A 20,371-nucleotide genomic window follows, 5' to 3' on the forward strand; every position below is an offset into this window, starting at 1 on the left:
ATGCAGAAGTAAGTTCATCAAGACTTACTCCCAGGTAACCAAGCAGAGAACCACAGCCTTAAACTCTTGGGTAGGTTTTCAAGTGAGTTGCAGGTTTCTGTTTTAGCCTTTGGCCAGCAGACCTTCCTTTCTGCTTGCAGGGAGCTTTTAAAACAAGCAGGACGCTGGGAATCAGGATTTCACAGGAGCGAAAACCAAGAGGCATAATAAACAGGGGAAGCAAGAACAATTGGCATTTTCATTTCAGAATCTCACCCCAAAAAAACACCCAAAACCCTTTTTATGTGCAGGATGACCAAAGACAATCAGGAGATAGTTAAGAACTGATCCCATGTGGCAACAAGCAAAATATGTATGTTAACACATCAAACAACCTCTAACGTTACTCAATGCTGGCATGCATCTGCCTCTATCGACAACCCATGGACCAGATGGTGCTTGTGTCAAAACATAACCACCGTATGAGCAGGAGAGCCCTGTTGGATCAGACCAAGGCCCTGCCATCTAGTCCAGCGACCTGCTCTAAGAGTTGGCCAACCAGATGTCTGCAGGATAGCACTCTCCCTCAATTTGTGATCCTCAACAACTATATAGAGGCTGGTTAGAAGTATGGCAAGACAGGCTTTTGGGCTCACTGAACTTCCATGGTTTCTAGGGCGAAAATCCGGACACAAAAGTTTTCGAGCTTTTCTGGGGGGAGCAAAGCTGTTGAACTTTTCTGCCCAGACACAGTAACCGACTGCCGTATTCCGACTATGTCCGGGGAGTTCCAGACACATGGCAACACTAATAGCATCCCACCCAAAGGATCCTGGTAACTTTAGTTTCAAATCCTTGCTAGGATCCCTCGCCAGACTTCCGCTCTCACAGGGGCTCCTTACACAAAGACATCGGTTGCTATGCCAATTTAACGAGAGCCAAATTTAACATTGCTAAAAGGTATGTCAGGGATTTGTTTTATTTAATCATAGGGGCATGGGGGGGGGGGTCATCGGGACCACAACATGCAGGGCGGCAGTGGGGGGGGGGTTAACCCTTCCCACCCTGGCTGTTATTCTGATAAAAAAATCCTTAGGGGAGATTTTTCCTTCCTCTCTCCAAGTCTCATAGCGTAGAATCGTATCATGGTAGCGTTGGAAGGGACCCCCAAGGGGCATCTAGTCCAACCCCATGCAATGCAGGAATCACAGTGAAAGAATCCCTGGCGGTGATGGTTTTCATCAGAATCGTGGGAGGGAAAGGGAGGGTTAAAGATATCTGGTGTTCTGTGGTCCCCCTGAGCTGCTTTCTAATGAACATCACAATCTGAGTGGACCCACTGAATTAAACAGCGCTTACTTCTGAGTAGACGCAGCTAGGATTGCATGGTAAGTCCTCCATATGCCCAAGGGAAGAGGGGATAACGATAAAAGACTACAATCCTATGCAACACTTACCTGGGAGTAAGCCTCACTGAACCCTTGGCTTACTTCCAAGTAGGCATGCACAGGGTTGGCAGCATGCCTCCAAAATGCCAGCTGCTGGGTGGGGATCACTGCACTGAGTTTACCCCTGGTATCTGGGTGGCACCCACAAAATATTGGACTGGATAGGGTCCCCCTGGCCTGATCCTGCTACAGAGCTCTCCTGATGTCCTTTACTGCTGAGGTGTAGATCTGCCCAGGGGCTATTAAGCAGGAACTGGAAGTTCTCCAGAGCCATTTCTGCCCTTAATAGACGCCCTTTATTCGAGGCATTTTCTATGGGATCCATTAAACTCCAAAATAAAAAAGCGCCAGTGCCTCTGAAATTTGGGGGATCTGTCAATCCCCACAACCTTCCAACCCCCTTCTCTTTCAGAGCTCAACCTCCCTCCTCTAAAGGCTGGAATAAGCAGGAACCCCCCTACTGTACCCCGCGGCGTAATCGTAGGGCATGGCCGGCGGCGCAGGCGGGAGCGCGCACTCGGGGAAGAAGGGAGCAAAGGCCGCGGCCGGGACGTGCGCCCCCGCCGCGGCGGCGCTGCTGCTCTCGGGCGCCGCTGCCGGGTCCGAAGGGGCGGCGTAGAGGGCGGCGAGGGGCCGCAGGGGGGCGTCGGAGAAGAGCAAGTGGGGCAGCGGGTGCAGGGGCTCGTAGAGAGGCGCCTCCAAGCCCAGATCCGGCGGCTGCAAGCGGCTGCTGGGGAAGACCGGCTGCTCCGGCTCGGCGGGAGGGAGCAGGGCGCCGTAGTCGGGGACGGCCAGCAGGTCGAAGAGCTCCTCCGACGGGACGGGGCCCGCTGCGTCTTTCGAGACGGAGCTCGCCCCGGCAGGCTCGGTGAAGAAGGAAAGGGGCAGGTTGCGGTTGCGCAGAGGCACTTTCTTCCCGCCGGTGGAGGCAGAGGGACCCGGGCCGCCTTCTTTCTCTCCCGACGGCGCGATCGAAGCGGCACCGACGGCCTGATCGAAGCCCGACGGGCGCACGGAGCCGAAGAGCGCCGCCAGGCTTTTGCTCTGCAGCGCGCTGGCTTCGCGCTTCTGGGGCGCTTTGCAGTGCGCCGCGGCGCCGCCGGGGGGCGAGGCGGACGCCGACGCCGCGCCATGCGCCGTCCCAGCCGGAGTCCTCTTGTTAGCAGGATGTGGCTGCTGCTGCTGGGAGCTCATATTATTACTATTACTACTGTTGTTATTATTATTATTAGACGCCTCCTGGCTCCCGGGCGTTGCAGCAGCCGTCTGGGCTCCCCCGATCATGCCGTTGCAGCGCTTGATCTGCTTCTGCAAATATTTCCGGTGGTTGACTTTGCGCTTGGATTTCACCGGCTTGTCCAAGGCTAGTTTGATGTTGCTGCAAGCCGAGTCGATAAAGCTCAGGAGGTCCCGGGTGGCTTCTTTGAAATCCCCGGGGTCGCCCCCTCCTGCTACTCCGGCTCCTCCGCCTCCTAGCAAGAGGGTCCCCCCGTCCTCGTAGCTCTTTTCCAGGTCGACGAAATCCCCCAGCCCCGCGGCGCCGGGGAAGCAAAACGGGATGAAATGGTGGTGCGGGTGAACCGCCGCCGCTTGCACCGCCATCGCCGTCGAGTGCTTTGCTCCTTAAAGAAGACGAAAAGCTTTTTCTTCCCAAAATAAAAAATAAATGCAGGAGATAAAAAGCAAACACTGCTTGCCCGGCAAACACCTCTCGTGGCTACTTTCGGTACCCGGGAGGAGGAGACGGCCGTCGAGGCCAGCAGCCGGCGCAGCGCGGTGGCATTTTCTCTCTTCCTCTCTGTCCTCTCCCGAGCCTTTTTGTCCAGCCGCAGCCGCGCGCAAAGCAGCCTCCTCGGCTCGATCTCGTTGCCTGGGTCACCGATGCAAACTGGGAAGAGGCTGGACATCAGTTCTTGGCCTCGCTCCGACGGCTATCCGACGGCATACTCCCTCCTCCCCGCCCCATCGCGCTTTTACATTTGGCTCCCAGAGTAGGAGGTGGAGGAAGAGGCTGGTGATGCGTCGTGGGGAGGAGGGACCACCACCCTTTTCCGATGGGGGAGGTTTAACCCTTTCTTGGGCCTGCCTTTGAAATAAATAAACCCTCCTTTCTCAAGAAGAACCTGGCTACTGAATCAGGCTGGTGGCTCGCCTAAGTTCAGCAGAATTCCAACTGTTGGAAACCGCAGGACGGGAGAGGAAATGCTGCTCGCTGGTTTGCCACGGGCTGCATCTATCCTGTTGAGAACAGGATGCCAGACTACATGGGCCATTGACCTGATCCCCGCAGTTTGGTCTTAGCATCCTGCTCTCCTGCTCTCACCCTGTGCAGCCAGATAAGCCCCAATGCGAAGCAGAACTAGCAGGACCTGAGTGCAAAAGCTTTCTCCCCACTTGTGATTCCAGCAACTGCAATTCCGAGATGGTGGTCTTCATGGCTAGTAGCCTTTGATTGCCTTCTCCTCCTTGGACCTGGGATGGCTCAGTTGGTAGAGTTCGAGGTCGTGACATTGGGCAAATGATCCCTGCATTACAGGGGGTTGGACTAATTATTGTTATTATTGTTATTATTATTATTTATACCACACCCATCTGGCTGGGTTTCCCCAGCCATTCTGGGCAACTACCAACAGATTATAATTATAATAATTATAATAATTATTGAAAACACAGTAAAACATCAAACATTAAAACCTTCTATAAACAGGGCTGCCTTCAGATGTCTTCTAAAAGTCAGATGGTTGTTTATTTCCTTGACATCTAATGGAAGGGAGTTCCACAGGGTGGGCGCCACCACCGAGAAGGCCCTCTGCCTGGTTCCCTGTAACCTCGCAATGAGGGAACTGCCAGAAGGCCCTCGGCACTGGACCTCAGTGTCCGGGCTAAATGATGGGGGTAGAGACACTCCTTCAGATATACTGGGCTGAGGCCATTTAAGCCTTTCAAGGCCATCACCAACACTTTGAATTGTACTCAGAAACATACTGGGAGCCAATGTAGGTCTTTCAGGACTGGTGTGATATGGTCTCGGCGGCCGCTCCTAGTCACCAGTCTAGCTGCCGCATTCTGGATTAGTTGTAGTTTCTGGGTCACCTTCAAAGGTAGCCCCACGTGGAGCGCATGGCAGTAGTCCAAGCGGGAGATAACCAGAGCATGCACCACTCTGGCGAGACAGCCTGTGGGCAGGTAGGGTCGCAGCCTGCGTAGCAGGTGGAGCTGGTAAACAGCTCCCCTGGACACAGAATTAGCCTGTGCCTACAACGGTGCCTTCATAATTCTATGAATCTGTCTTTTGAGCCATCCAATATGGTAGCCATTGCTAATGGATCCCAAATGGAGCTTCTTAATTATAGATCTTCTCAATGTCTCAGCACCCTGGGGGGTGGGGAGAACCACCCACACCACCCTAAATCCCTCGCTGGTGGGAGCATGGGCGTAGCCAGGATTTATGTTAGGGGAGCAGAACCAAGCTATCTGCAACATGATTGGTCAGTTAATGAAGTATTTTATTTATTACTTGGCTACCATGGGTGGGAGCAAATCCCATAATTCAACTAGGTAAAGGTAAAGGGACCCCTGACCATTAGGTCCAGTTGTGGCCGACTCGGGGGTTGCGGTGCTCATCTCGCTTTATTGGCCGAGGGAGCTGGCGTACAGCTTCCAGGTCATGTGGCCAGCATGACTAAGCCGCTTCTGGCAAACCAGAGCAGCGCACGGAAACGCCGTTTACCTTCCCGCTGGAGCGGTACCTCTTTATCTACTTGCACTTTGACGTGCTTTCGAATTGCTAGGTTGGCAGGAGCAGGGACCGAGCAACAGGAGCTCACCCCGACACGGGGATTCGAACCGCTGACCTTCTCATCGGCAAGCCCTAGACTTTGTGGTTTAACCCACAGCGCCACCCGCGTCCCATAATTCAACTAGGCACTGTGTGAAGTAGTACTTCTTTAATCCTGAATCATCCAACATTCAGGTTTATTGGGTGGTCCGGAATTTTATCCACTTTCTCTACACCATATATAATTTTGTAAGCCTCCATCATGTCTTTTCTTACTTGACTCTTCCAGCCTGTGTTCCCTTTCAAGGCACACTTCTGGTAGTTGTAACCTGGGCGGTGGGTGGAGCCAGAGGCATGTGGGCGGAGCAACGAATCTGACCTTGAACAACAGGCTACACTCAAGCCACACAGAAGTCAGAGGTTTCCACACGTAAACCCCTCCATCCGCCATCCTGGAAAGCAAAAGGCATTATCAAATTTCAAGGGCGCTTTCCAGCCAGGCAGAAGAAGCACCCAAGGAGTATGAGGATCAGGGCAGATGAGGGTTGCAATAGCCTGGGGAGACACCCGAGGGCCAGACAGAGAGGATCAAAGTGCTCCCTTCAGCCCCCCAAGTCTGAAAACCCACGTACAGCTTCCAGGTCATGTGGCCAGCATGACTAAGCCGCTTCTGGCTTTGCAGTACGTACAGGAAAAGGGGTCTATAAATAAATTTTTATTTGTAGGATGTTTTGGGCCACAAACTCCCAAGAGAGCATAGTTCAGACACGTGGTCTATATAAACTTTGCAACACCAGCACTACTTCTTGTTGTTGTTATTTAGTCGTTTAGTCGTGCCTGACTCTCCGTGACCCCATGGACCAGAGCACGCCAGGCACTCCTGTGTTCCACTGCCTCCCGCAGTTTGGTCAGGCTCATGTTCGTAGCTTTGAGAACACTGTCCAACCATCTTGTCCTCTGTTGTTCCCTTCTCCTTGTGCCCTCAATCTTTCCCAACATCAGGGTCTTTTCCAGGGAGTCTTCTCTTCTCATGAGGTGGCCAAAGTATTGGAGCCTCAGCTTCAGGATCTGTCCTTCCAGTGAGCACTCAGGGCTGATTTCCTTCAGAATGGATAGGTTTGATCTTCTTGCAGTCCATGGGACTCCCAAGAGTCTCCTCTAGCACCATAATTCAAAAGCATCAATTCTTCGGCGATCAGCCTTCTTTATGGTCCAGCTCTCACTTCCATACATCACTACTGGGAAAACCATAGCTTTAACTATACGACCAGCACTACTACAACAACCTAAATAAATGCAGTAATTAGGTTGTTGTTGTTGTTGTTGTTGTTACTAATTACCCACCCTTCATCCTAAGGTCCCAGGGTGGGTTGCAACAATCGAAACACAGTTTTAAAAACGGTTTATTCAAACCACCACAGAAATAAGTTGGGTCCTTATATACCACTTCATATTTCAACGATAATCTCTAATAATTTTATTATCATTTAATAATACGCCAATATTGTGAAAACCTTTCCCATGGTGTGTCACATTACATTATTATACGATTGCATATTAATAATCTGTATTATTAATCTTTTTTTAAAAAAGATTTTAAAGATTTTTTTTAAAAAGCCCTCTCCCTCTGAAAAGTGCTTCGCTGTGGACTGGATCATCCATATCTTTTTTTGCTATCAGTGAACCACCCTGGCTTTCCGTTTTGCTGCGGTTATCAAGGTGGAAGGAAAGGGACCTTGCCATGTAGCAAGGAAAAGGCAAATAGATTAGAGTTTTGGCTTTTTGATGAAAGTGGTGTGGGTTTTCTCTCCCCCCCCCCCAAGCGATGGGAAAATGAGAGGGGCCAAACAGGTGTTCCAAACACACATTCTCATTTCCTGCTTGCGTCTTAATCTGCTCGTCAATCCGGCAAGTCGACTCCTGGCGCATTCTTCCAGCAGTGGGAATTTCTGCCCTTCCCTGACAAGTATTATGGGGAGGCTTTGACATACAGCCTCGCAGGACCTAAATAGGCCGGTCTATTCTTCGCCTTCCCTGAAAGAGAGCTTTGTGCCAAAGCTTCATTAAACTGCACCACACAGGCCTCCAGAAACCCTCTGAGGGGAGGAGGGGAGGGCTCTCAATAATGAACAGTCGATTTAACTGGAAAAGCTGCGAGAGCTGTTAAATTAAAAGGAAATAAACTGTGCTTTGCGCTCGGCGACCTAAAAGGGGAGGGAGGGTCTGTGCGGGCTTTGCAAAAACCGGACAGGAAGTCTGGACTTTGCAAGAACTTGCCATGCTCACAACCCAGCTTGCGGGAGGCCCCTTCGAAGAAGCTGGCAAAATCCGATGCTTTGGAGAGTCCGTGGTGTGGTGTCTCACGTCGCAGACCGTGCAAATGGGCAGTGTTGTGCAGTGGTTAAAGGCCATTGGATGGGGAGTGGGGAAATCCAGTGTTCAAATCTCCAGTTGGAGGAGAACGACAGTCAAAGAAGCAGCCTTTTTTTAAAAAAGTAATAATAATAATTTATTATTTATATCCCGCCCATCTGGCTGGACTTCCCCAGCCACTCTGGGCAGCTTCCAACAAAATACAGTGGTACCTCAGGTTACAGACGCTTCAGGTTACAGACTCCGCTAACCCAGAAATAGTACCTTGTGTTAAGAACTTTGCTTCAGGATGAGAACAGAAATCGCGCGGCGGCAGTGGGAAGCCGCATTATAGCTAAAGTGGTGCTTCAGGTTAAGAACAGTTTCAGGTTAAGAATGGACCTCCAGAAGGAATTAAGTACTTAACCCGAGGTACCACTGTATTAAAATACTGTAATGCATCATACATTAAAAGCTTCCCTAAACAGGGCTGCCTTCGGGTGTCTTCTAAAAGTCTGGTAGTTGTTGTTCTCTTTGACATCTGGTGGGAGGGCGTTCCACAGGGCGGGCGCCACTACCGAGAAGGCCCTCTGCCTGGTTCCCTATAACCTCACTTCTTGCAGTGAGGGAACTGCCAGAAGGCCCTCGGCCCTGAACCTCAGTGTCTGGGTAGAACGATGGGGATGGAGACGCTCCTTCAGGTATACTGGACCGAGGCCAGTACTGTTGTCGGATTTAAAGTTGGACTGAATGACCAATGGTCATCTAGTCCAACCCACTACAATGCAGGAATCGCAGCTAAGGAATCCCTGGCAGATGACCATCCAACCTCTGCTTAAGAACCTCCAGTCCAGATATGCAGGACGATATGAAAAAAACGGGAGGGAAAGTAATAGTCTTCCGAGTTGGGCAAAACATCATTGCCCCAACCCTAATTCTGTGCTTTGTAAAGTGTGGTGCACATTAACAGAGCTACAGAATCACAGAAGTGTTGAGGGGACACCAGGAGTCCAAACCCTGAACACAATCACCATCTATCTTTTAATACCAATCTCAGGTGCATTTATGTAGGCAAAACCACAGCAAAAAAAGCTAAATAAAAAGTTACAGTGTGTAATTACTAGCAGAAGGTGGTGCATTTAAGTTCCACCACTCCTGCCCCTTTACATATAGGTAACTGTGTACATAAGATCCATGGGCAACTTGGAGATTTTCTGAAATAATTAATAATAATTATATGCACACTTCATTCCAATATTACATTTTGTACTTAGTCTCTTTCCCATCATCTAATGAAATGCTTTGATAAATGTTGCTGCATATGTCCTTGATTTATATAATACTTTTTTTATTTATTTATACCCTGCCCAACTGACTGGGGTTCCCCAGCCATTCTATATATGAAATAAACTCTATGCTCCATAAAAATAAAATATTTTAGCTTTGCCTTTAGTGAATTTAAGTTGGTAAGACCATTTGCCACAGCTTGCCAAACCAAAAAGGTCAATGTCAAAACTCCTGCAGTTTTCCAGTCTTTAGTTGTTACCCAGCAAGCAGCTGTCAGCACAAAAGCTTAAAGTTCCTTAGATATTGCATTGTTATTTTGTTCCTCCAAAATTATTGAAAGAGAATGCTGGCGCAGCATATGCAGTTTGACGTTTGCCATTTCTGCAAATAAAGTAAAGGTAAAGGGACCCCTGACCATTAGGTCCAGTTGTGACCGACTCTGGGGTTGCGGCGCTCATCTCGCTTTATTGGCCGAGGGAGCCGGCGTACAGCTTCCAGTTCATGTGGCCAGCATGACTAAGCCGCTTCTGGCGTACCAGAGCAGCGCACAGAAACGCCGTTTACCTTCCCACCGGAGTGGTACCTATTTATCTACTTGCACTTTGACGTGCTTTCGAACTGCTAGATTGGCAGGAGCAGGGACTGAGCAATGGCAGCTCACCCCGTCATGGGGATTCAAACCGCCGACCTTCTGATCGGCAAGTCCTAGGCTCTGTGGTTTAACCCACAGCGCCACCCGTGTCCCTTTATTTCTGCAAATACCATGCTCTAAAACTGTGATGCAGCAGGGCATGACCACCACATAGGTATATATGTACCTTGCAGGTTGCAATTTCTCCATCTCTGAAAGGAGCATGGATGGGGCTGAGAGTGCGGTGCGGAGTGAAAGGTGTTAAGAGATGTAAGCAGGCATTGATTTCTATACTAACCTGTATTCATCACATGCAGAGCTGTTTCTATTCTGCTGCAGTGCTGCCTTCAAAAACCTACATTGTTTATCTCACTGCCCACTGCAGTGGAATTTTACAGAATGAATTAAGTTATTGCTATGTCAATCTACATGATACAAAAATGTTATTTAATACAAAGGAAACACAGTGCAAATTATGGTGGGTGGAATATCATCCATTACATATAACAAACTGTTGGGGAAATGGAGAAAACTGAAATTTAAAAATTGAAAAAACAAGGAACTGGAATTGACAGATTTGCTCATCCCAAGCTCCCCATAGCAGTCAAGTACTTCTGGCTAGTGAAACTGTCGAGCCGTGTGTGGTTTGCGATAAAGAAACTCTGGATGAGCTTTCAGACAGTTTTTTTTTTTACTTCAGCCATTTTCTGCAAGAGCTGGCCTATGGACTGCAGAAGTCTTGTAGATCAGAAAAGGTAGAGATCGCCCTTTTGGTGGAAAACCGTGAGACTGAAACAGAGAGCTCTAATCTTTCCTCCCCTCCTTTCTTTTTTCCCTTGAACTGAGAGCAAGAAAAATGCTCATAAAATGGCCCTTTGTGAATGGGAAGAATTTGTGAGGTGTGTATGTGTGTGTGTGTGTGTGTGTGTGTGTGTGTGTGTGTACGTCTTATACTGTTGCTATGTTCCTTTTTTGTTTTCAAGTCTGTGTTTTGTGGTTGGAGGGCAGCCTTTATTATGGGCCTCTTTCAGTGAATTTGGCTATTTGGGTCTGCAGATAATTAGATCACGGCTATCATTTTCACTCTTCTCTCCCCCGACCCCCAACCACTGTCCCAGTCGGGCTTTATTTGCATCAGAATGTGCCCTCCCTCCTTTCCTGACCCATTTTGCTCCTAAAGAGCTGCAATGCAAACAGGAAATAATACAGTGAAGGGTATCCTATATAATGCATATGGCTTCCACTTTCCAAACAGGGGGTGATGGATCACATGAGATGTGATAGTCACATGTTCCTCCCCCTGCCTGAAAGTTCTTCCAAGGTGGTGGAGGAGGGGGCAATATCTGCAACTTCCCCTTCCCACAATAAAATAGGAAGCAAGTGCAGGAAAATGGGAGGTTGCGGCTGCTCATGTTGTGCTCTTCATTAGTTTGCAGAAGTTCTTCAGCCACCGTCTGCAGAAGTTGGTTCACTCTAGGAATGTTAGCAATACCAGGTCCTTGCTATATTCTGAAGCAGACAATATGTCAGGGACTCCCAAAAACATGGTTTTTTTAAAGGCAGGAGGCAATCCAATATCAGTTTAGATTTTTAACTTTTTTTAAGAAACACCAACTCTATGAAAGACAGTTCGTGGATATTCCAGAATGGCCGAACCACCAGACTGGCCCAAGACATTTTGCTGCCTCAAGGTGGAGCACCAAATTCTTGTCCTATGAATCAAGGTACAGTGGTACCTTGGTTCTCAAATGTAATCCATTACAGAAGTCTGTTCCAAAACCAAGGCGTGCTTTCCCATAGAAAGTAATGCAAAATGGATCAATCTGTTCCAGACATTTAAAAATAACCCCTAAAACAGCAATATAACATTAATTTTACTAGGAATATATCACAAGCTAGTGTGAAGGACAGTGTGTGGTGTCCTGTAAGAGTAATAGGCCAGGAATTAACTGGGAGGCTGAGGTTGAGCCAGGAGAAGTAGAAGTTGTGAGGATACGGTCTACTTAGGTCTCATTCCAGTCAGGAGGGGAGAGCTTCTTCTACAAAAAAGAGAAGACTCCCAAACTAGTTAAGAGGGCTCTGGAGATCCCTTTGGTCTGTTACTTGGAGTACCTCAGGAGTAGGGTTGTCAAAGGGGTGTGTTACTGACAGGAAGTACCACTTTGTTTAAGAACCAAAGTATTAAGCAGCAACAACTGAGAAAGAACTGAAGTGAAATAACATTATAATCTGAAGTATCCTACGTTTTACCCACTTTGTGTCATAAACTTCCTTTGTTTAATAAAATATTTCTTGTTTATTTGATCAAATCCTGCCTGAGACTCCAAATCATTAACTTTCCCTCACGGAAGTCTCCCACTAGCTAATCTGGGGTAATTTATAGAAATTTGTGTCATTGGTGTACTGTGCGGTGGGGGCACTGTATTCAGGTGAAAGCAGGCCCAACGGCACCAGGGGGGAAATTGTTATTGCACCGTCACACCCTAATGGCCATGTGCGCTCCGTTCTCACTGCCCGGGAATGGCAGCTGAACACAAGGTGCCACAACAGGCACCCATCCAGGAAGGGGTATGTGTCAACTTCATCCACACTTTCCAAGGCAATACACAAACCGAAACATATCCATCTTTCAAAATTGTACATCTCTGAATTTTGCAGTCAGTTCTTCAACCAAGTATGGTGTACCAAAAAAAAAAAGCAGAAATACACATATTGCTGAAAAACAACGTACAAAAAATTATTATACAGTGGTACCTCAGTTTACGAACAGTCCTGTTTGCGAACTATTCAGTTTACGAACTTGACAAAACCGGTATTGTTCCGGTTTGCGAACGGTGGAAGGGCATTATAAACCGAGGTACCATTGTATTAGGAAGCAACGCTCTGCAAAAATTTGTACAGTGGTACACTGGGTTACAGATGCTTCAGGTTACAGACTCCGCTAACCCAGAAATAGTACCTTGGGTTAAGAACTTTGCTTCAAGAACAGAAATCACGCGGCGGCAGTGCAAGGTCCCATAAGCTAAAGTGGTACCTCAGGTTAAGAACAGTTTCGGGTTAAGAATGGACCTCCAGAACAAATTAAGTTCTTAACCTGAGGTACCACTGTATATGAAGCAAGATTGCATACGAATATGGGTATGGTATGAGAAATTTGCACTCAAATGCCGGTGAATTTTCACAATAACTTTTTCCCCCCCAACAAAGCACAGAATGATGTGGATATGTGAATAACAGAGTATAAGATTGGGGAAATCAGAGAAAATGATAAAAATGGAAGCAGACAGGTTCATCCATACTCAAGTGACGTTGGGGCTGCGCAGGCAAGCCCTGCCAACATGGTAATGGTCAGAATTCTGACAGGCCCAATCTCCCTCTCCCAGTGTGTATACGTTGATATAGGTAAACAGCCCTTTCTCATGTGCATCAAAACACATGGATGAAAGCGGGCGTGATCACAAGGCAGATGGCCCAGTTCTCAATGAGACAATAAACCTGTCTGGACTGTACCATTTCAGAGTGCAGGTGGGGGTTCACATGGTGATGGAACACATATCCATGCAAGTTGGGAGTGAAATCTTTGAGATATGCAGTGCTTTAGAACTGTGGGCACATCTATGATTTTGGTAGGCATTCAATAGTTCATGTCTCCAATGTTCTCAAATACCAAGGTCAGCTGCCCAATACAGTCAAATGTTAAATACTATTAGATGCCGCCTATCAGGTGCTGTCGGTTGTCTTTGTCCATGGAGTTTTCTTGGCAGGGATACTGGAGTGGCTTGCTGGTTCCTGCTCCAGGTGGATCACGTTTGGTCAAAACTCTCCACTATGACCTGTCCATCTTGAGTGCCCTGCTCGGCATAGTTCGTAGCTTCTCTGAGTTATTCAAGCCCCTTTGCCACGGCAAGGCAGTGATCCATGAAGGGTTAAAGCTATGGTTTTCCCAGTAGTGATGTATGGAAGTGAGAGCTGGACCATCAAGAAGGCTGATCGCCAAAGAATTGATGCTTTTGAATTATGGTGCTGGAGGAGACTCTTGAGAGTCCCATGGACTGCAAGAAGATCAAATCTCTCCATTCTGAAGGAAATCAGCCCTGAGTGCTCACTGGAAGGACAGATCCTGAAGCTGAGGCTCCAGTACTTTGGCCACCTCATGAGAAGAGAAGACTCCCTGGAAAAGACCCTGATGCTGGGAAAGATGGAGGGCACAAGGAGAAGGGGACGACAGAGGACGAGATGTGGGAGGCAGTGGAAGACAGGAGTGCCTGGCGTGCTCTGGTCCATGGGGTCACGGAGAGTCAGGCACGACTAAACGACTAAACAACAACAACAACAAGTAGTGCTGGTGTTGCAAAGTTTATATAGACCACGTGTCTGAACTATGCTCTGGTCCATGGGGTCACGAAGAGTCGGACACGACTAAACAACTAAACAACAACATCAGGTGCTGTCAACTGTTGAAATAAAAAATCCTCATCAGTTGCAAATGCAGATTATCAAAAATGCTCAGTGAATGCTTGCAAATACTTGACTATTCGGAGAATATCTGATAAGCGTTTGGCGTCAAAATTTACAGAGGGGAATCGCAGGGAAGCAACGTTCACTGTAGGTGCAGAGATTAACTGTGCCGTTACTGAGGTTTTGTGCTTATTTTAATTCAAAACCTTAATATTTCCTGTGCCCTTAAAATTCGCTGCCAGACCCTCCGCGGTCAAACTCCCTGATGTTGCTGCATCCATGCTAAAAGAGAAACAGTGCCAACTTCACCCATTGACTCGCTGCAACTCATTCCAGCTCCCATGCAAGAGACACTGTTGAATAATCCTCGCCTCTCCACTGTGTGGTCTTATTTTGGGCTCTGTCATGCAGACAGTAGCAAGGTCAGACAGGTCATCAGAATGCTAATAAGAAATCTGATTGATGATTGTATGCCAAAGAAGTGAATGGGATATTTAATTTGACGACTATGTGCCAAAGAAATGAATAGGATATTTAATTAATGTCTCCTGCTCTTTAGGAAAGCGAGTTCCCCTTAATTCCTGGTTCTTTCCCCGCTGCTCTGTTTTTTACTCCCCCCCCAAAAAAAAACCACCCATCCCAAAGTTTTCCAAACAACACAGAGAGAACTTCAAAGACAGACATGGCTGGATTTTTTTAAAACTTTAGCTTGGTTTGTTGGTTCTCTCTTTGTTTAGAAGAGCAGTCAGGCCCACATCCAAAGCCGAAAAATAAAAGGACATCTTGTTCAATGAAAACTGGGATAGTTTAAAAAAAAAATCCTCTCCACAGTGGGACAATTAACTACTTAAGTTCTGGATTTATAAAGGATGCATGCAGCAAAAAGTTTACTGTTTCCCCTCTGAAGTGAGGTGCTTTAGCAGCCGGTGGCTTTGGAAGGCAGAGAAGGAAAGGCGGGAATTGGGAGCAATTGAATTTACATATTTGCCACTTTCGTGAGGGAGAGGAGGAGCTTGGACTTTCACTTTCCATTCAAAGTGGCTCACTGGAGAGCAGTTGGCAACTAAAGATTTTAGACAACGTGGTGCCTTCCAGACGTTGTTGGACTACAACTCCCATCATCCCAGCCATCATGGCCAAGATGGGACTTGTAGTCCCAGCAACAGCTGGAGGGCACCATATTGACTTTCTGTGTGCATGGGGACAGCTAAAGCCACTTCATAAATGGGTCTCACCGATAAATATTATATTTAGGTATTTATTACATTTTTCTGTGTCATGCACAGTTTGTTAAGTATGGTGATTTAATTTACTGAAATTGGGGGTGCTTAAATGTATTGCTGTGTATTTAATTCTGGAATGTTCCCCAGTAACTCTTGTGTGATTGGTTAACTTTGGCCACATGGGAAGTATCTTATTACATTCTCCATTTTGTTTTGTGCGCGAGTGACTTGACTGTAATGGCTGCATCTCCATGAACACTGGAGAAGAGATCATGTTAGACAACTCTATCTCTCAACATAATAGAGGAGAGGATTACTAATGTTTCTGTGTCAACATGTGTGACAGAAAGAAGTACAGAAGTTGATGTTCTCCCAAAGAAGCATGAAGGAGAAGTCTGCTGGAAGGAGAAAGTGGAACTTCTCAGAAGCATCTGCATGTCCTAGCTGGGTCATGTGCAGAAGGCCAAATGCAAATACTGGAAGGAGAGAAAGACAGGGTTTTGTTTGAACGTTTAAGGAAGAAGCTGTAATCTTCAACTTAGAAAAAACAAGCCCATGCTTGGATAAGCATGCGAATGCAAATACTTTGCATATATTCTTCTTTGCAAGGGACACAGGTGGCGCTGTGGGTTAAACCACAGAGCCTAGGACTTGCCGATCAGAAGGTCGGCGGTTCAAATCCCCACGACAGTTGCTCGGTCCCTGCTCCTGCCAACCTAGCAGTTCGAAAGCATGCCAGTGCAAGTAGATAAATAGGTACCACTCCGGCGGGAAGGTTAACGGCGTTTCCGTGCGCTGCTCTGGTTCGCCAGAAGCGGCTTAGTCTGGCGCAACCCCAGAGTCGGCCACGACTGGACCTAATGGTCAGGGGTCCCTTTACCTTTACCTTATATTCTTCTTTAGCTATATGTTCTGCAAGCAAAAGCTTTCGAATATTTTAAGTGTTTGGATATTGTTTTAATGTCAAGGAAAGAGTCAGTATTGCACATGATTTGGCTTCCTAACTGCAGTTTTGCTACTCGGCCAACACGGTTCTTCCCCCTCCTCATTCAATCCCCAATCAAGGTGGGTTAGGCTCAGAGGTAGTAAATGGCCCAGGATCACACCCCATGAGCTTCATGGCCAAGTAGGGATTTGAACCCTGGTCTCTCCCGGGTCCAAGCCCGACACTCTAACCACTGCACCACACAGGCTCTCCTGTGGTCTCTTTTAAGAAACAAAAGCATATTGATGGTGTTCTTTCATTGCAGAAGAAGGCTCTTTTCGGCTTGTCAGCTTGTATTTCGTTGATTGGGCTGTGTGCTCAATCACTATTTGTTGAGGGTCTCTTTCTTTTTCTTTTAAAAGAACCAGATTTGGTCTCCACTGTCGCCAACAACTATGGTCTCCCCCCCCCCCCCCTGGCTCCCACCATACTGAAGGCACGGGAGACCTTTGGAAGGGTTAATAAACAAACAACTTTAAACAAATGCATTGACCAAAAAAAGGGGGGGGAAGGGGCAGAACGAGGAACGAAAGTATGGGAACCGAGAAAGAGCGAAGGAGAAAATCTCACATCAAACATAGAGCGCTTAAAGGAAACGGGGAGGGAAAAAAGACTGAGAAAAGACTAGCTAGTTAATGCAGGACAGCTAATAAAGGGGGGCAGAACTGACGTTAACAACACATTTGCATATCTATTGGGCACTTGGGAAATGCTGATAAAACTGGCTTTATTTTTCAGTAGAATTCAGGAAATCTCACCCACAACATCTGTGCATAGACACAAAAGGGAACATCGGCGTTGTTGCAGCGTTTCAGCTCCGAGACCATCGCACGAGTGACAATGTCAGACTCATGTGTGCGTGTAGATCTATGCAGCTCTTATCTCTCGATCCTGCCGACAATGAAAATGGGGACATGGCGGTGGCTCCTGTTCCCTTTCCTGGAAAGCTAGAGGGCCAGAACGCATTGCCAACGAATTATTTATGAGCCACAGAGCTGGGAATGTGCCTGAAGCTTCGCTCTCCCACACTTCCCCATGTCTGAAATGGCCACCTTTATTTTGGTAACTTTCAATGGCTGAAGCGGCCATCTTAATTTTAATAATCTATGGCTATCTATATAAAGATAACTACAAACCAAAGCATAGAATTGTAGAGTTGGAAGGGACTCCCAGGGTCTCCTTGTCCAACCCTCTGCCATGCAGGAATCACAGCTAAAGAACCCCAGACACATGACCTTCCAACATCTGCTTAAAAACCTCCAAGGAAGGAGAGTCCACCACCTTCTGACGGAGTCTATTCCACTGCTGAACAGCTCTTACCATCAGAAAGTTCTCCCTGATGTTTAGGTGGAATCTGCTTTCCTGTAACTTGAATCCATTCATTCAGGTCCTGCCCTCCAAAGCAGGAGAAAACAAGATTGCTCCACCTTCCACGTGGAAGCCTTTCAGATATTTGAAGATGGCTTTCATATCACCTCTCAAATCTTCTCCAGGCTGTTGTTGTTTAGTTGTTTAGTCGTGTCTGACTCTTCGTGACCCCATGGACCAGAGCACGACAGGCACTCCTGTCTTTCACTGCCTCCCGCAGTTTGGTCAAACTCATGTTGGTAGCTTCGAGAACACTGTCCCACCATCTCATCCTCTGTCATCCCCTTCTCCTTGTGCCCTCCATCTTTCCCAACATCAGGGTCTTTTCCAGGGAGTCTTCTCTTCTCATGAGGTGGCCAATGTATTGGTGCCTCAGCTTCAGGATCTGTCCTTCCAGTGAGCACTCAGGGCTGATTTCCTTTAGAATGGGTCGGTTTGGTCTTCTTGCAGTCCATGGGACTCTCAAGAGTCTCCTCCAGCACCATAATTCAAAAGCATCCATTCTTCGGCAATCAGCCTTCTTTATGGTCCAGCTCTCACTTCCATACATCACTACTGGGAAAACCATGGCTTTAACTACACAGACCTTTGTTGGCAAGGTTGTCTCTTCTTTTTAAGATGCTGTCTAGATTTGTCATCGCAAGAAGCGGGTGTCTTTTAATTTCGTGACTGCTGTCACCATCTGCAGTGATCATGGAGCCCAATAAAGTACTTCTCCAGGCTAAACATACCCAATTCCCTCAGCCATTCCTATTCAGGCTTGGTTTCTAGACCCTTGATCATCTTGGTTGCTCTCCTCTGCCCCATTCCACAGTTGTTTTTTTAAAAAAGGCTTAGTCCCACTGAGGTGGTATACCTACCTATTTGGACTATATCACTTGATGTGATAGTCAATCGTATAATCAATGGCTGCTAGCCATGTCTATGTTCTACCTTCCATGCTGGAGTCAGCATGTCTCTGAATGCCCGTGGCTGGAAGCCACAGTGTTCTTGGGCTCAGGTCCTGCTCATGGGCAGCTGTCTGGCCACTGTGAGAAGAGGATGCTAGACGAGATGAGCCTTTGGTCTGATCCAGCAGGGATCTTGTGTTCTTCCCGTGACTGTAACTGGGGGTTCACCTGATGTACCTCCATACACAGGGCCAGATTTAGGTTTGTTGTGGCCCTAAGCTACTGAAGGTAATGGGGTCCTTTATAGGTCCAGCTGCCCTTTGTAAACAACAAATTGTCGCTGCTTTTTGTCTTGAATATACAGTGGTACCTCGGGTTACATACGCTTCAGGTTACATACACTTCAGGTTACAGACTCCGCTAACCCAGAAATATTACCTCGGGTTACGAACTTTGCTTCAGGATGAGAACAGAAATCGTGCTCTGGTGGCGCGGCGGCAGCAGGAGGCCCCATTAGCTAAAGTGGTACTTCAGGTTAAGAACAGTTTCAGGTTAAGAACGGACCTCCAGAACAAATTAAGTACTTAACCCGAGGTACCACTGTATGCTGTATGGTAATTTATGGACCTTATAGGTAGCTAAAGCCATTTGCACATGTTGCCATGAAAACAGTCCATGCAGAACGTAGGCACCCTATATATAGAAAGAAGCAAACCAGTGATATTTTAGGGAGCAGGCTAGCAGGCGGGGCCCATTGCTTACATCATAGGAGCCTACACAACACAAAACACTGTTGTTGTAGGTAGGTTTTATTTTATTTGTTTTTTGTCTTATATTTTGGAAATGTACATCCAGGTATTTTTTCCTTTATATTTTTTTGCAGCCCCCAAGAGAGTGGGGCCCTAAGCTATAGCTTGTTTAGCTTATATGTAAATCCAGCACTGTCCATACAAAAGAATCCCCCATGCATATAAGAAGCAAGTATCTCAGGGAAAAGGCTAAGCTAGAAAGCCTTTCCTTTTGACACGCTTATTCTCTACATGCAGGGAATGCATTTATTTTTGCAAGAAACAACCCCAACCTTCACTCTGGCGTAGAAGGGTCCAGAATCAGGGTTTTGATTATCTCAGTGAGATCCAGGCCAAAATCTTGGATTATGATGATGAAAAATTGATACATCTTTGTTTTTTACTAAGTAAGCAGCCATATTTAATTGAACTTTATTATGGTTTGCGTGACATGACATTATTCTGATTGGATGGTTTTGCTGAGTGTCTAGAAATGATAATCACCCAAATAAAATTAAATCTGTATTTCTGCTAACAGCATTTTAAACGTATCCTCACAATGGATTTGATGATACTGCAGAATAGGATTCATTACAGGATATGATCTTTATTTATCCCTTTACCCTACCCAACCCCCCCCCCCCCAGTTGTCTTTAAGTTTAGCACAAATGCACCATAAAATGAAAACAGACTCCTTTTAAAAAATCTCTTTAATATCTAGCAGTTAGGCACCAATTTGGATTTTGGATGATCTCATTATCTGCAAGATGATCAAACTGAGAAAAATACTGTCTGTGGATGGGTTGTGGGGGAGGCCAAGTTGTGCAGTTGTGATTGCACAGCTCTGTGAGTGCTCTATGATACAAAATTGTGGAGTGTACAGTGTATCTAAATGCATGACTACTCAGAAACAAGTACTACTGCATCCAGTGCGGCTTACTCCCCAGCAAGGCTGGGTGGGGTAAGAAATTAAATTCTGTCCCCACTGAAAGGTGAACCTACGTGAGCCATAGTTTACAAAACAATGTGCAAACCTAAACACAGCCTTTCTTAGAAATTTTCACATTTCCAAATATTGCAATGTAGTTCTCCAACCAAGTACAGTGGTACCTCGTGTTAAGAACTTAATTTGTTCTGGAGGTCCGTTCTTAACCTGAAACTGTTCTTAACCTGAGGAACCACTT

General features: G+C 46.9%; 1 protein-coding gene across 1 annotated transcript; it reads right to left on the bottom strand.

Annotated features, from left to right (window-relative positions):
• Positions 1-1,075: 1,075 nt before the first annotated feature.
• Positions 1,076-3,957, bottom strand: FAM181B (family with sequence similarity 181 member B). The gene has a single exon (XM_081003435.1). The coding sequence runs from the start codon at positions 3,027-3,029 to the stop codon at positions 1,857-1,859; it is 1,173 nt and encodes a 390-aa protein (XP_080859561.1). The 5' UTR covers positions 3,030-3,957; the 3' UTR covers positions 1,076-1,856.
• Between the last annotated feature and the right edge of the window lie 16,414 nt (positions 3,958-20,371).

Source organism: Podarcis pityusensis (genome assembly GCF_964106645.2).
Source record: "Podarcis pityusensis genome assembly, chromosome: 4".
Taxonomy (NCBI): domain Eukaryota; kingdom Metazoa; phylum Chordata; class Lepidosauria; order Squamata; family Lacertidae; genus Podarcis; species Podarcis pityusensis.